The sequence below is a fragment of the Cryptotermes secundus genome, unplaced genomic scaffold, assembly GCF_002891405.2.
Source record: "Cryptotermes secundus unplaced genomic scaffold, Csec_1.0 scaffold181, whole genome shotgun sequence".
Classification (NCBI taxonomy): Eukaryota; Metazoa; Arthropoda; class Insecta; order Blattodea; family Kalotermitidae; genus Cryptotermes; species Cryptotermes secundus.
In genome coordinates, this window is record NW_019723906.1 from 825,671 (window position 1) to 840,067 (window position 14,397).

At 39.2% G+C, this 14,397-nt stretch overlaps 1 protein-coding gene across 2 annotated transcripts in view; it reads left to right on the forward strand.

The window, feature by feature from the left end:
* LOC111862002 (GILT-like protein 1) overlaps positions 1 to 10,840 on the forward strand; it is a 21,647-nt gene extending 10,807 nt beyond the window's left edge. The window contains exons 5-7 of one of the 2 annotated variants that reach the window (XR_002842358.2): positions 2,892 to 2,960; positions 7,197 to 7,316; positions 10,503 to 10,840. Coding sequence is in view for 1 of the 2 variants with exons in the window: in XM_023847030.2 (XP_023702798.1) it covers positions 2,892 to 2,960; positions 10,503 to 10,532 (99 nt within the window). In the remaining variant the exon portion in view is untranslated. The remainder of the gene's footprint in view (positions 1 to 2,891; positions 2,961 to 7,196; positions 7,317 to 10,502) is intronic. The other variant, XM_023847030.2, reaches the window with a different exon arrangement.
* The last annotated feature ends 3,557 nt before the right edge of the window (positions 10,841 to 14,397 follow it).

Consider the following 14,397-nt stretch of genomic DNA (forward strand, 5'->3'; position numbering starts at 1 on the left):
AAGAATAAAATTTGGACATCCCTCTTCTAAGAATTCCAATTGAGTGTGTTAGTGTGGTCAGCTCAGGGCAATATGATATTATAAACACAGCACATATCACGTCTCTGCTGTTTATAACTTCATAGGAAAGAAAACACGCCATTAATAACAGTTTGAATGAGGAAATCTCTCCCAAGAGCAACAGGATTTTGCTGCAAGACAGGCATATGTAACGATGACTTAACGCAGCTAAACTCATGTTTCATTATATACTGTTCTTCTGACAACAGGCCAGCGAAAAATCTAACAGTCTACAGCAAAACCATCAATTATTATGTTCGTTATAACATAGGTGTGCAGCTGGACGATACATAGACGTCGAACCCCCGCAGACGATTTAAATACCTTGACAAAACATACACGTCAAACCACGCTGAACGGTTAACAAAAGAAAATGTTTAAGGTGGAATCATTCTCAGAGCCATTTTTCAACAGTAAAGTGAATTTGAGACATGAGTCAGGAGGGTTATTATTTCTTCAATTAGCAATGCTTTTGGAAACTGGCCTTTAAAAGGGACAGCATTCTTTATGCTATACTCATTACTTTTGTTGTTTTGCTGAAGGCCCCATGTCCAGTCATCCCTTTCCTTATATCTGTAACATCTTTTCCACTCTGAACTTAACCCTGAAAATGGAAGCAGCCTTTCCTCAGAAACATTTATAACTTTGGTAATAATCTACCAGAGGACTTGGCATCAGATATCTGAAGATAGAATTCTTCATAGTCACAGCTGTTAGAAACTCAGATTTCACACAGTTGTTGTCTGGGATGTGATGCTGTTCAGTTTGGCAGATGGGGTACCAGTGTTCCAGAGGAACCTCCATGTTTAGCCTAGAAGATTTCTATGCTCTAATTGGCAGAATTCACAGTTGAAGAATCCTCTTTGTTAGCCCTGTTGTCCTGTCATGTTAACCTTCATTCTAGTCATAAATATACATAAGATCCAAAGGAGATCTACTAGCTCGATCACTTGGGCCTAACTAAGTAGGCTTTCACCTGAAGACGGAGACAGAATCCAGTCTCTGAAATGTTGTGTTTTAAATAAAAAAAATAGGACGATGGATAATGTCAAAGAACACAGTAACTGTAAATGTCCATATTTTTGAATTGCTTCTAAGTCCATTACTGCTACTAACCTTCATTTCATTCTGTGATGTTGCTCTATATAGTTTCATTATTGCCACAGCTGAAGAAGGATGAAAGGCTGCTAATGCATAGTGTATGGGCAAAGCTGCCGAATAACCATGCTGTAGCAACTGATAAATCTTTTTGGTTATAATTGTTACCGGTTGATATACAAGCTTTTAAATTCCATTGCTTAGATTAAATTTCCTTGTGTGTATTTAACATACCAACTTTTGCTGTAGATAAGTGCAAACAGCCTTGCCAACTAAGACACCTCCAGACACATTATTAATTGAGTCATTAACCCGTGAATGGATTGTCAAAAATAAGTTTTGGATATATGTATATTTTACAAAATAATTGCAGAGACATATATTGTAACGTGTTTCGAGTTCGAATCTCGTTGGTCATGTGTGTAAGTTCGTATCCCACTTCTGACACCAATGTAACGTGTATCGTCACTGAAGACGCTGTTCGGATTGTTAACTGGTTTATTCAACAACCTACAAGTAACGGCTACAATTAATTATCACACAGTTGCGGGGTTTCACACTTTATAACCCTAATCGCATTAATCTGTTTACACTGTTGCGGGGTTTCACGATTTATAACCCTATTTGCAAATCAATTCACTCTTCAGTAGTCTGCACATTTACAGTAAGGGAGCTATACAAGTCTCCCAATCAATTCTCAGTTATCACAAACTGTCACTGATTATCACACACTTTCACTCGTAACTTGCCGCTGGCTAGATTCCAACTCTACTCGCAGGCTGCTGCCTTGAGAACTGTTGATAACACACTAACTCTCTCCGAGGACGGCTGCAAGTTAACTTGACTACAACTGAACTCGCCGACGGCCACATCACAACTAACTCACGCTTACTGCTCAGCCGGCTTTTATTCTGTTTGCTGTTTCCTGTTGCCCGCGTCAACAGCGTTGTTGCGTGCCACGTAACAGTGTCTGCGTACAGCCTAGCAACGCTGTTACCTCACGCCGTCTTACGTCACCGCTGTTGACTTGCGTTGCATAGCTACCAGGACGCTGGGACTCGGCTAACTTCAGCTCTGCTCAGCGCGTCAGCTCCGGGGGGGGGGTCCAGCTAGCGCGACATGTCACGATATCATTTTATTCAAGTTGCAGGATTTTGGGTCCAGCTGTTTTATTACATTTGTCTCTTGATAAGTTAAAAGAAAATTACAGAGAAATCATAACATTTTGTTTTAGTCACATCACACCATCACGTTGTTTATTTCCTGAGCAGTATTTCTTAGAATAGGAAGTTTTGAAGAGTTGTGGCACTGAGGTTCAAGTTCTTGCAGCAATATTTCTGCCATTATAGTTTATAATTGTGATGTTGCTAGGGAGAAGGAACAATTAATGGAGATAATCATTCATTTCAAGTTGCGGTGAGTGGAATAGGCCTCGATTATGTTAGCTTCTGATTCCATTTTCTGAGTTATTAGGAATGGGGTAAACTCTGTAGCACAGCACTGTTATATGGTAGAGGGAAAATCATTGGGTACAGCCTTTCCCTCTCCTCACTTCCAGTGAACCTGTATTGTTATATATGTAACTACTGTTGCTACTTCTGCCACTGCCACCGCCACCTCTCTTCTTGCAGCATGCTGGTACTGATGGGAATAGTAGCAGTGAAGCCTGAAAAAGTCAGTTTTAATACTTGGTTCTGTTAGAATGAGGTAATGAAGTTTCTTGTGTTTTTCAGAGCCAGGACAGCCAGCCTGCAATACTGAAGGACCTTCTTAGAGAGGTGTGCACCCGATTACAAGAACAGGTGGGTGACTATCCCTTTAATACCCTGCATAACTGATGCAATGAGAATTTATAGAATTTTTAGAAATGGCCATTCTGATGGGTACTTGTAATATCCATAAGTGGCTGAAGTACGTAATCTTCCAAGTCTTATCTCCTAACTTCTCATTAGGTGTATCACATCACAGAGCTAAGGTTTAAGAACGTTAATGCAAGTACAGCGATATTTATTCTTATTTTATCATGGAGCTATGAAAATGACAAAGAATAATTCAACATCTCAATGCCTTTAACATTATCTCAATTGAGATTTGAAAGATTTTTTTCATATTTACATATCTCATATACTCCTAACCAACCACGTATTAGGAGCTGTCCTATACAAAAAGAAGCACTGTACTATTTGCTGTGTGTCAGCAACACATGAAGTTAAAGTTGAAACAACTTGTATGAACACTGTGTTACAAATAGGTTCTAAACTCAGCAGAGTTGCCGAACACTTAAGGCATATAAATTTCCTTTCTTGCTTTGAAAAGGTGATGCATCCCAATGGAATGTGGAAAGTCCTTGGTCTATAAACATGTTGTGAAATGATTATGTTTGCCTTGTTCATTGGACTATCAACCAATCTGGCAGCCCATCTTCCATCGCATAGAACAGCTTTTAAAATCTCAATTCTTTTGTCCTTATCCTCCTAAATGGTGAAGAGCACTGAAAAATATAATCCATACTCTGTTACCACATTGTTATTTGATGAGCTGTTGACTTACTTCAAGCTTAGTGCTCAGATCTGAACATTCCTATTATGTTACCATCATCAGGGTTGAACACTATTTAGTTTAACACATGAAACACAATAATTGAAGATTTTTCAACTCCTGTTCACAGTACACAATGAAACAAGTTGCTGGGCTGAAGGGAAGTGCAGAACATATGAGTATAGTGTCATAGACGTTTCTCATTGGCTAACATTTGGAAGGAATTTGACATGGAAGTTGTCAGGTCATGCTACATGCAGTCTTAAAACCATTGTCCTCTATTGGTTCTGTGTAATATTTTGAGGAGTCATCCATTGTTTTCCAGTGTTTTCATGGGAATTTGCATGTGTGATGAGCAGTTCTGCCTCAAGATTTTGTCTATACAGACATACAGTATTCAGGTTCTTGAATTGGAATTTTCTTCCCCTAGACAAGAGAGAGTTCCAGAGGATGGATTAATTGTACCATATGGACTACCTGCTGTAAACAGTGTGGAATGACTGCAAGTGCAGTTAGTGAAAGTGTCACAGAAAATATCATGGCTAGTTAGCAGTCACTGATAATGATGAACAGACCTTCATTTTGTGTGACATGTTTATATATATATATACACAGGGTGTTTCACGACTTTAGGGTATAACTGCAGGAGGTGATTTCCTAGGTCTTTATGATCAAAGAAGTTCATATAAACATATGTCCGATTTTGGACGGTTACGGAGTTATGACCGTTTTGAACTCAGAATAGAAGGTAACGATTACTGACAATAAATGGAACAAAATAATAAACCAGCATAATACATGATACATTTAAAGTATGAATGTAAAGTTAACTTCGTGAAATTACCTTTAATTTGAATTGATTGGTGCTTAAAGCTGATTTTTGAAAATGCCACCAGCGGCCGCAACACAGGCTGCTGCTCAGTTGTGAACCACGCAGGTAGCACGTAGCAGCTTCAGCTGGCTGTTTCTTGTGTGGTCAGTGGCATCCAGAATGCGACCGAGCAAAGCGTCTCGCGTTGCCACCTTCACATTGTAAACCAGTTCTTTCATCCATCCCCACACACAATAATCCAGTGGGCTTAAGTCTGGAGACCTGGCTGGCAATTCTTTGCGTACTCGTATGTGGACTGCGGTGTACCATACGAACAATGCCTTCTTTATTGACGCCTTCATTAACACCACGCTCGGCTGCAATACAAACGCCGGGAAGTTACCAGTATCTCGCAATGCCTGGGAAACTCCAGTAAACACTCTCTGGTTCGGTATTCTGTGATTCGGAAACTGTTGCTGATACTCAGCTACGGCAAGAACTGAGTTACCGTCACAAAACCTGTACACACAAATCATATCTGCATACTCCTCAAATGAAAATGTAAATGGCATCGTGAACATAACATATACACTGAGATGAGAACTGTTCTGAACACCAGTAGCCGCCACACTAGCCCTGGTCAGAAATACCAAACCACCACGCCTTAGGTACCTCTCAAGTGTCGAGATAACGAGAACCCTCTGTAGCTGGCTAAAAATAGTGATCCGCCAGATGATAGACACAGTTCACATGAGGGCGTGTACGGGAATGAAAAAACGGTCATAACTCTGTAACTGTCCAAAATCGGACACATGTTTGTATGAACTTTTTTGATCAAAAAGACCTAGGAAACCACCTCCTGCAGTTATGGCCTAAAGTCGTGAAACATCCTGTATATATATGTAACATTGAAAATTGATGTGTTAAATGATATTTGTCACTCTAATGAAATTCTCATTGAAAAACACACATATGGATGTGCTATACTTGTCTCACCTTGAGAACCTTACTTCTTGACACTGCTTCCAGGAAACATTAAACTGAAAAATGTTTCATAATACCTTCCAGTCGAGATTATCTATAGTTTCATTCTTAATGTTGATTGTTTATTTTATTAACTGATGTTGATGCATGTATATTAAATGCCCTTTGCTTACCATGCCTACACAAGAAATCAAATTTAGGCAAGAATGCATGGAGGTAAGAAAAGATTGTATGGAATTGTCAAGTGTTAGTGATTAGATGCGCAGTTTAGATCGATAATTAGATTTATTGGATGTTTAGGACAATGTAACTAAAATAATGAAAACACTGTTGCTAATCTACACACATTACAAATCACTATAGCACACACTGACACATTTCACTCTGTTATGTCTTCACTAGTCATTGCTAGGTAACGGCTCCTAACAATGAATATTTCTTTGCTTCCATACTCATGTCCTTGCTGGATGGAGACTGGCTCACAACTAACTAATGACCTTACCATGAGTGGACTAACCCACTGACTGCTAAATTGCTGCTGGCCCTTGCCAGCACTGTGATTTTAGTTCTGTTTACCACAGGACTCATGACCTTATTTTATCATCTGATAGCTCTGGGAGCCTTCCAGATTCCACTGCCACTAACCTTGACTACTGACTTGACTAATGGATGTGGACTGGTTCACAACTAACTCATGACCTCCTAACCATGAGTGACTAACCCACTGACTGCTAAATTGCTGCTGGTCCTCGACAGCACAATCATTGTTGGTTCTGAATCCCACAGGACTCATGACCATATTTTACTCTCTGATGGTTGTGGGAATCTTCAGACTCTTTGCCACAAACCACTGTAGTGCACACTAACTGATCTCATTCTGTGATGTCTTCACTATTCATTGTTAGGTAACAGCTCCTAACAGTGAATATTCCTACCACTAACCCAGTCATTGTCAGAGTCACAGTCACAGTTACTTTACAACTGGTGGTTTACAGCCAATCTGTTTGTCTTGGCACCAAGCCCCTTCAGACTCATGACAAATTTTATTTTCCACCTGAGCACTGGCAGTTATAATCCTTATGTATCATCCTCTCTAATGAGAGGATGGTATTGTCATTTACAATTGCCACTAGTCCTTGCAAGCGCAGTCATTCTCAGGCCTGAGTGCCGCGGGACTCGTGACCACGTTTTAATGTCTCAAATTCAAAACTCCTCCAACCTGGAAGGCCAGGCCCCGATATTTATATCCCCTAGGAACAGGTTACTCTGGTTGTACCCTCAGGCACTGGGTTCCCTTTTCGTTGTTTCCTACGATTCTCAGGGCTACAGTGGAGGTATTCGACCCTGCCTCCACATGGGAGGAGTCAAAGCTATGTTATGACCGATGGTCGGTTGGTGGCATGGACCATGTAGAAAATACTACGTTGACTAGCAGTGGTCCAGCAGCTCCTCTGTTGTTTCATGTGCATTCGTTGCTGTAGACAGTTGTTTACTGTGGTGTTGCCTAGCAATGGCAGTCTGTTCTGGCTCCACCATTCAGGCCTTCAGCCCCCATGTGACAGTATGCTATCTTAATTCATATTTTTTCCTCAGCAGCTCTTATGATAGTGAATATCCAATATAATGAGTATTTCAGACGTACTTCGTATTAACAGTAAATGTTTTGATTTAATGTGTGGCCTGTACTTTGAATACTACACTACAGGCCTGGGCTGACCCAGGAGGGTAGCAGTACAATAGAAATGAAGAGGAATGATATTCTAGCAAAGATGGGGTGGGAAGATTAACCTGAGTGGAAGACTGAAGTTGCTGATCTCAGTGCAATGTAAGCAGAAATATATGTCCCAGATGTATGTAAATTTGTATGGAGACAGAGAAGTCTGAAGCACATTGTGAGCTTTAACTGAACATGTTGTGTATTATGAGTATGTAGAGCACTAAAACTGGCAAAGCTTGCTGCTTCAGAGGAATCATTTAGTCATGTTCTATGTATGCACTGAACCTGATATTATCAGCAGCACTGTACTGACTAATATATGTTGCTGCACCAAAATGTGCCTGTTTTATCATTGTTATGGTGTTAGTATCAAAGTGATATACTCTGAAAGTGAATTGTATCCTTGTGCCTTTATCCCATGAACATGTGAGAAATTTACTGCAATCAAATGGAAATTTGATTAGATGATTTTGACACACTGTGGACTGGTATGCCCTTCTGATTATGTATATACCATGTTCCAGAATACTTTACATACATTTTGAAGTTGCAAATGATCTTTGGAGGTGAATTGTGTGGAAACTGCATGTAGGGGGTTCAGCAGTGCTTCATATAATGGAATCAATTAATACAAGAACCTCTGTGTGGTGGAATACAGCAGAATTTGCAAATATGTTACATTTCACTGTGTTTTTTGTGTGCAGTGCACATCATACACCATCTTACTGGATGCAAGTACTTTTTGGTTAAGTCCCCTGATAGTCTGTTTGAAATGTCCTTTTACTCCCATATGGTGTTGGTCTCTTCACTGGACATTGAGCATTGTCTGAACTGGACTCAGTTTTGTTATATTTCCTGGATTCTCTGCTCTTCTTTCCCAAGTTCATTAGTGTTGACTCATGAGTTGTTCCAATGATGTACACCCCTTTTTGTCTTTACGATCTTGGCCTAAAATATCCCACTTTCTATGCAGAAATGATTGCCTTTTTGTCATGTTTTGAGCTTCTCTTTCACGATATTGTGGGGTTCTCTGCTTGTTCTCATGGAACCATGAACTCCAGTTTTTCTTTGTATTAAATGTTCACACAATTTTACACTGTTGTAAAAATTGTCATGATAAATGTGGTGGTGGTTTATATCCCTGTTAATTTACAGAGCTGAGAATTGTGTTTTGCTCTTCCCTGTCAGCTGTGTATGTATCAGTGCAGCATATATATCCTGATTTAGGGTCTCACACCATTTTCATTAAGAGTCCTTATTATGTCTTTATCAGGTGAGAGTTCTCTATGCAATGTGTAAATTGATGTAAACTTGTGAAGGAGGTACAGTAGAGTTTTAGTAGTTCAAGGTAAGTGGGACCAAGGTTGCGTCAAACTGTTGAAAAACTTGAACAATACAGAATATAATCCCCCTTACCCAAAAAGGCAATTTATAATGTATAAGATTTTATTAATAGTTATATGTATATGGTACATATTTACATATATTATAAAGAAGTCATAAGGCTCCCTGTTAATTTAACACGAAAAAAAGATATTTGTTTTCTTTTGAAATTGCAGTCAAAAGTGACTGCAAAATCACACCATCTTAAGGAGTAAACAGCAGAAAATGTAACCTTGGACAAACAGAACCTTGAATGGGCAGGACTCTGAACTATCAAGACTGTACTGTATTCATAAACATGTTGAATTTTGAAGAGGCTGCCCAAGGTTTGTGTGTGCTGGATGCTGTCTTTAAGCGAAGCTTGCCAGGTAGCCTCGGAACGGTTTCTGCTCATGGTGTGGGGAAAAACTGGTGTCCATATTGTGGGGGTCACTTGACAAGTAATCTTTCATAGTGTTGTTTCTAACTTTCACAATAAAAATTATTAGGTCTAAAGATTTTAATTTCAGAAGTAGTAATGTTAGACCACTTCAGTGTTTTAGGTGATATTTTCCATCGGTGAGCATCCTGACTGTGGCAGAGAATAGACTGGTCTGTAGAAAGTTCTGCAAGTTCACAAATTACATCACTTCAGTAACGCTATCAGGGTTATTAAGAATACAGTGAACCCAAGTGTTGAATTACGTATTTTCATCATTATTCTTACTGAGTGGTTCAACATCATTTCGAAAAGCAGGACAAGATTGCGACTATTTACAGCCCCCATTTTAGACCTCGCCTGTAGGTTGCTCAGGAGAAGTATGGCAAGAAGTAGCAGGATAACAGTTGCAGCTGCAATGTAGGAGGTAAAGTGACTTAAGGCCCTTCAGTAACCACATATTACTCTCCAAATCTCAGTGGACTACAGCAGACCCATTATGCATTCTGTTAAGAATGGTCAGGTCTGTAAACACAGACAGTACCTTAACTAGTGGAGGCTATGGTGGTGTCCAGGGTTTCTGCTTCAGTACTTTTGACAGTGTATACATCAGGAAACTGATCTCCATGAAGTTCCAACACAGTGTTGTCATTGGCTGTAACATCGCTACCCAAATACATGTCTGGTTCTACAGAAAATCATAAAGAAATAAGCGGAAAGCATGGAATGAATGCACTGTTTTGTATTCGTACTGTATATAAGGGCATGGGTGCAAGTGGCCTGTATCTGGTGGGAAGCAGAGCAACATACTTGACTCTAAGCAAACTGAGCCCATACATTCATTTCCATGTGTAATAAAGCCAGACACTGGTCTTTATCTTGAGCTGGATGAATCCAGCCCATATTCTTAATCCTGTTTATCTGAAATTGAGATTTTAAATTTGAGAACCTTGTTGTCTTTAATTCAGTTGGTATTTGCACTGTACATCCTTAGTTGTTACCATTATGGCAGTGATGTATTCTTACAATATAGTATCTTGCTGACAGCAACATGTTACAACCTTATGTATACCAGCAAACAACACAACTTCCCCCCTCCACACTTTTATGCTGTTAAGTAACACTGTGTCAAGCTTTATTTCAGAGTTGTCATAGTCCTGGATTTCTTCATAAAGAATACATAAAGGGTATAAATAGAATGGGTGAGTGGTTGTAATATGAAATGTGAATGATATGCAAAGTACTGATGCCTGTTCTGGTTCAGTAAGCCAGTAATGGCAACTAGCAATCCAAATTCACATATCAGAAATAAGCTGGTTTATATACAGAGTAATAACTGGTATATGCTCCTAAAAGCGGTCAAAGGGTCACATGGTGTCCTTCAAAGGATCTTTCAAATGAAGCAGGAAATATAAATAGGCAGTGGAAGGAGAACCACAGCATGCAATGGGAAAGATATTTGTTCCTGACTATGCTGTATGTTCTGTTTACAGAGACTGCAGTCAGTACCAGAGTGTGGATGATGCCTACAGATCAGCATGACACAACATACATATTCATATCCCTCCAGGTTCACAGACCCAGTCTCCATTTTTCAGTATTTAACCACTAGAACAACTGTACTATTATTAACAATGTTTGGGTTATTTGTTAATGGTGCTGTCCGTAACATACATTTTTGATGTAGTGGAACTGCTTACATTTCTTCATATGATTAACAGTTTTGTCCTCTCCAAGGGAATACTTATATTAAAATTGTATGTCATTTATGGCATATAATTACATTGTAAATAATATGCTACTTCTGAAAAATATGCACATTTTATTAAAATTACAATCTGCATAACATGTTGTTTGTTACATGATGCTACCTTATTCCTGTTTTAATGCATTATTTTACTGTGAGATGAGAGGTTGGTAGAAAAATGAAGCAATAGTGGAAGAAGCTGAGAACAACTAAGTAATGTAAATGCAATACTGATTTGTGAGGAGGAAGTGTGAGAGGAAGGAAATGGAAGCAAGAAGGGTGATTGAGGCAGAGGAAGACAAAGTAAAGAAACCGTGAAAATGGCAGTTTAATGGGTCCTTAAAAGGAACAGGAACAGTGAAGAAGCACAAGGTGGAGCTGGAAGTAAGAACACAGTGGGAGAATAAAAGAGAAAGCATAAGAGTTTGGAAATATGAGGATGAAAGGTGGGACATATGACAAAGCAGAAGAGAAAGAAGCAGGAAGATGTGTATGATGAAGCAAACAGAAGAGGGTGGAGGGAGGGGGGAAGGAAGTGAAAGAAAGGAGGACAAGCTGTACAAGATGACATTCTTAGTATTCAGCACTAGGAAAATCTCTGATCTCAGTGTATGCATAATTGTGTATGTATTTTATTGTGTGTTGTAATCACTCTCAGCCGAATATTGCAGCACTTTGCAACGTGACATTTCGGTGAGTCAGCCACTATACAATGTAAAACACTACATCATACATGAAGGTTAATACTTCACACAATCCAAATTTTTTAAATTTGCATGTACACGAGAATTTTGAACATAATAAAAGTTCTTAAATTCTGATATCCAACTTACTACAGTCCCCCAGGCAATGTCACGATGCAGTTAACTTGGGCACATCAGTGGGATTCAGCCACAACATTCACCTATGACTCCTTAGTCATATCTCCTATACATAACAGAGGATAAGTGAGAGATATTCAAAACTGTTCATTGTTGGACTCATTTGTATTGTGTGTGTTAACACTTCCTGGTTTCAGTTTGATTCCCTAATATGTAGGTGCATCATGAACACAGACGCTGGAACGTACCGCTACTGACTTCATACTTACTGGATACTTACATATCTGACACAATAATATGTGGGAAAACATTGAATATCTTGCAGATCACAAATATGCCACATATTAGAAATTACATAACACCTTGCTATAGAACTGGATAAAACAAACTTCATGTAGCTGAGCCCTTCTTGTGAAGCCTCCAGTTGTGCAGCTATTAAAGAACTTTCCAGCATGTTATGGAAACCAAAGGTTCATTACTCTGTCCACAAGAGCCTCCACTGGTCTCTATCCTAAGCCAGATCAATCCAGTCCATACCACCATATCCTATCTAAGATCCATTTAATATTGTCTGCCCAGCTACAGCTTGGTGTTCCTAGTTGTCACTTTCCTTCTGACTTTTCCACCAATATCCTATATGCATTCCTCTTCACCATAATTTATGCTACATGCCCTGCTCATCTCATCCTCCTTGACTTGATCATTGTAATTATACTTGCAGAAGAGTACAAGTTATGAAGCAGTTCTTTCCAACCACCTGTCACTTCATTGGTCTTTGGTCCAGATGTTCTCCTCAACACCTTCAGTTTGTGTTTCTCCCTTAATGTCAGAGACTGAAGTTTCACACCCATACAGAACCACAGGCAACATTATAGTTTTGTGTGTTCTAATTTTTGTTTCTATACATCAGACAATAAGACAAAAGGTTCTAGACTGAAATTAGTAGTGCCATAAAAAGTTTGTCATCACACATCTCACCATCTCACATAGTGTCTTAACTCTGTTCTTTTGTTTTGTCAGCACTAACTAACAACAAGGAGCTCAGCCCTTCTTGAGAAGCCGCCAATTGTGCAGCTACTACTTAAGAACTTCTCAGCAGCTTATGGAACCTGAAAGTTCATTAGCTTTTCCACTAGAGACATCCACTGGTCCCTATTCTGAGCCAAATCAATCCAGTCCATACCACCCCATTCTGTCTCTTTAAGACCCATTTTAATGTTATCCATCCACCTCCATGTTGGTCTTCCTAGTAGTTTCTGCTTCCATTTGTGCTACATGACCTGCCCATCTTATCCTTCTTGACTTAGTCATTCTATTTATACATGGCAAAGAGCACAAGTTATAAAGCTCCTCATTATGCAGTTTTTTTCTAACCTTGTGTAACTTCATCTCTCTTTGGTCCAAATATTCTTCTCAGCACTCTCTTCACAAACACCCTCAGTCTATGATCCGTAATATGAGAGACAAAGTTTCACACCCATACAGGACCACAAGCAAAATTACAGTTTTATATATTCTAATTTTTATGTGTTTTTAGACAACAGACCAGAAGACAAAAGGTTGCGGACTGAATGGTAGCAAGCATTACCTGAATTCAGTCTCATCTCAGTTTCCTTGTGAATCAAATTTTGATTTGATTTGTAAGATTTGACATTTTCATGGCTGTGACTATGAAGAATGCCGTCTTCTGGGATGTGGCGCAATGTAGATCTTGTGCGAACTGACATTTCGAAGGAACATATCGCTTCCATCTTCAGGGTAGAAAAATCTGAGTGAGGAACCAGCACGAGCAAGTGGCTGCAGATGGAGACTATATGTTCCTCCGAAACATCAGTTCACACAAGATCTACATGGTGCCACATTCCAGAAGACAGCAGTCTTCAAATTTTTATTTGTTACTGTTGTTCCCAAATATTTGAACTGTCATACATTTTCAAAGCATCTGTTAGATATTTGTATGTCATGATTTTGCATTGAATTCTGGTGATGAAACAGCACCATATACTTTGTGTTCTGTGTTTACTTCTAGATCAACTTCCTTACTAGCATCATAATGTTTGTGTTTTTCTTTATGGTATCTATGTTATCACCCAGTAGATTCACATCATCAGCATAGACCAGTAGCTAATGTGTCCAATTTAATTTTGGGCCCACCTGGTTTTCCTGGACCTTCCTAATAGCATATCTAAAGCAAAATGGAAAAGGACTGGTGATAAAGCATCTCCTTGTTTTAGACCATTCTGGGTAGGAAAATTATCAGGCAAATATTTACTTATGCAGACTTTGCAACTCATTTAAACACATTATACTCAGCCCAACCAGTTTCATGTGTACCCCAAACTCTATGTGAATATTGTACAATACTTACTTCCTAGCAGAATCATGGGCTTTCTCGAAACCTACAAATAGCTGATGTACTGTCTCATTAGGAAATGAGGAAGGGAAAGGCTACAGGAGATGATGATGTACCTGGAGATGTGCTCAAGCTACTGGGAGAAGGTGGTTTGAAAACACTGACAAAACTAATGAACACCATATATGAAAGTGGAGAGTGGCCCAAGGACTTTACAGAAGTTACAATGATTGCCTTAAAGAAAAAGACAAAAGCTACAAAATGCAGCGACCATCGCACAATAAGTCTTATTGCACATACAGCAAAGATAATAGCAAAGATACTTAAAAGAAGAATTGAAAGGAAAATAGAGGATGTACTTGGAGAAGATCAGTTTGGATTTAGAAGAGGAAAAGGAACCAGGGATGCAATTGGGATGATGAGAATTATAGCGGAACGAACTTTGGAGATAGATGAAGAACTGTGTG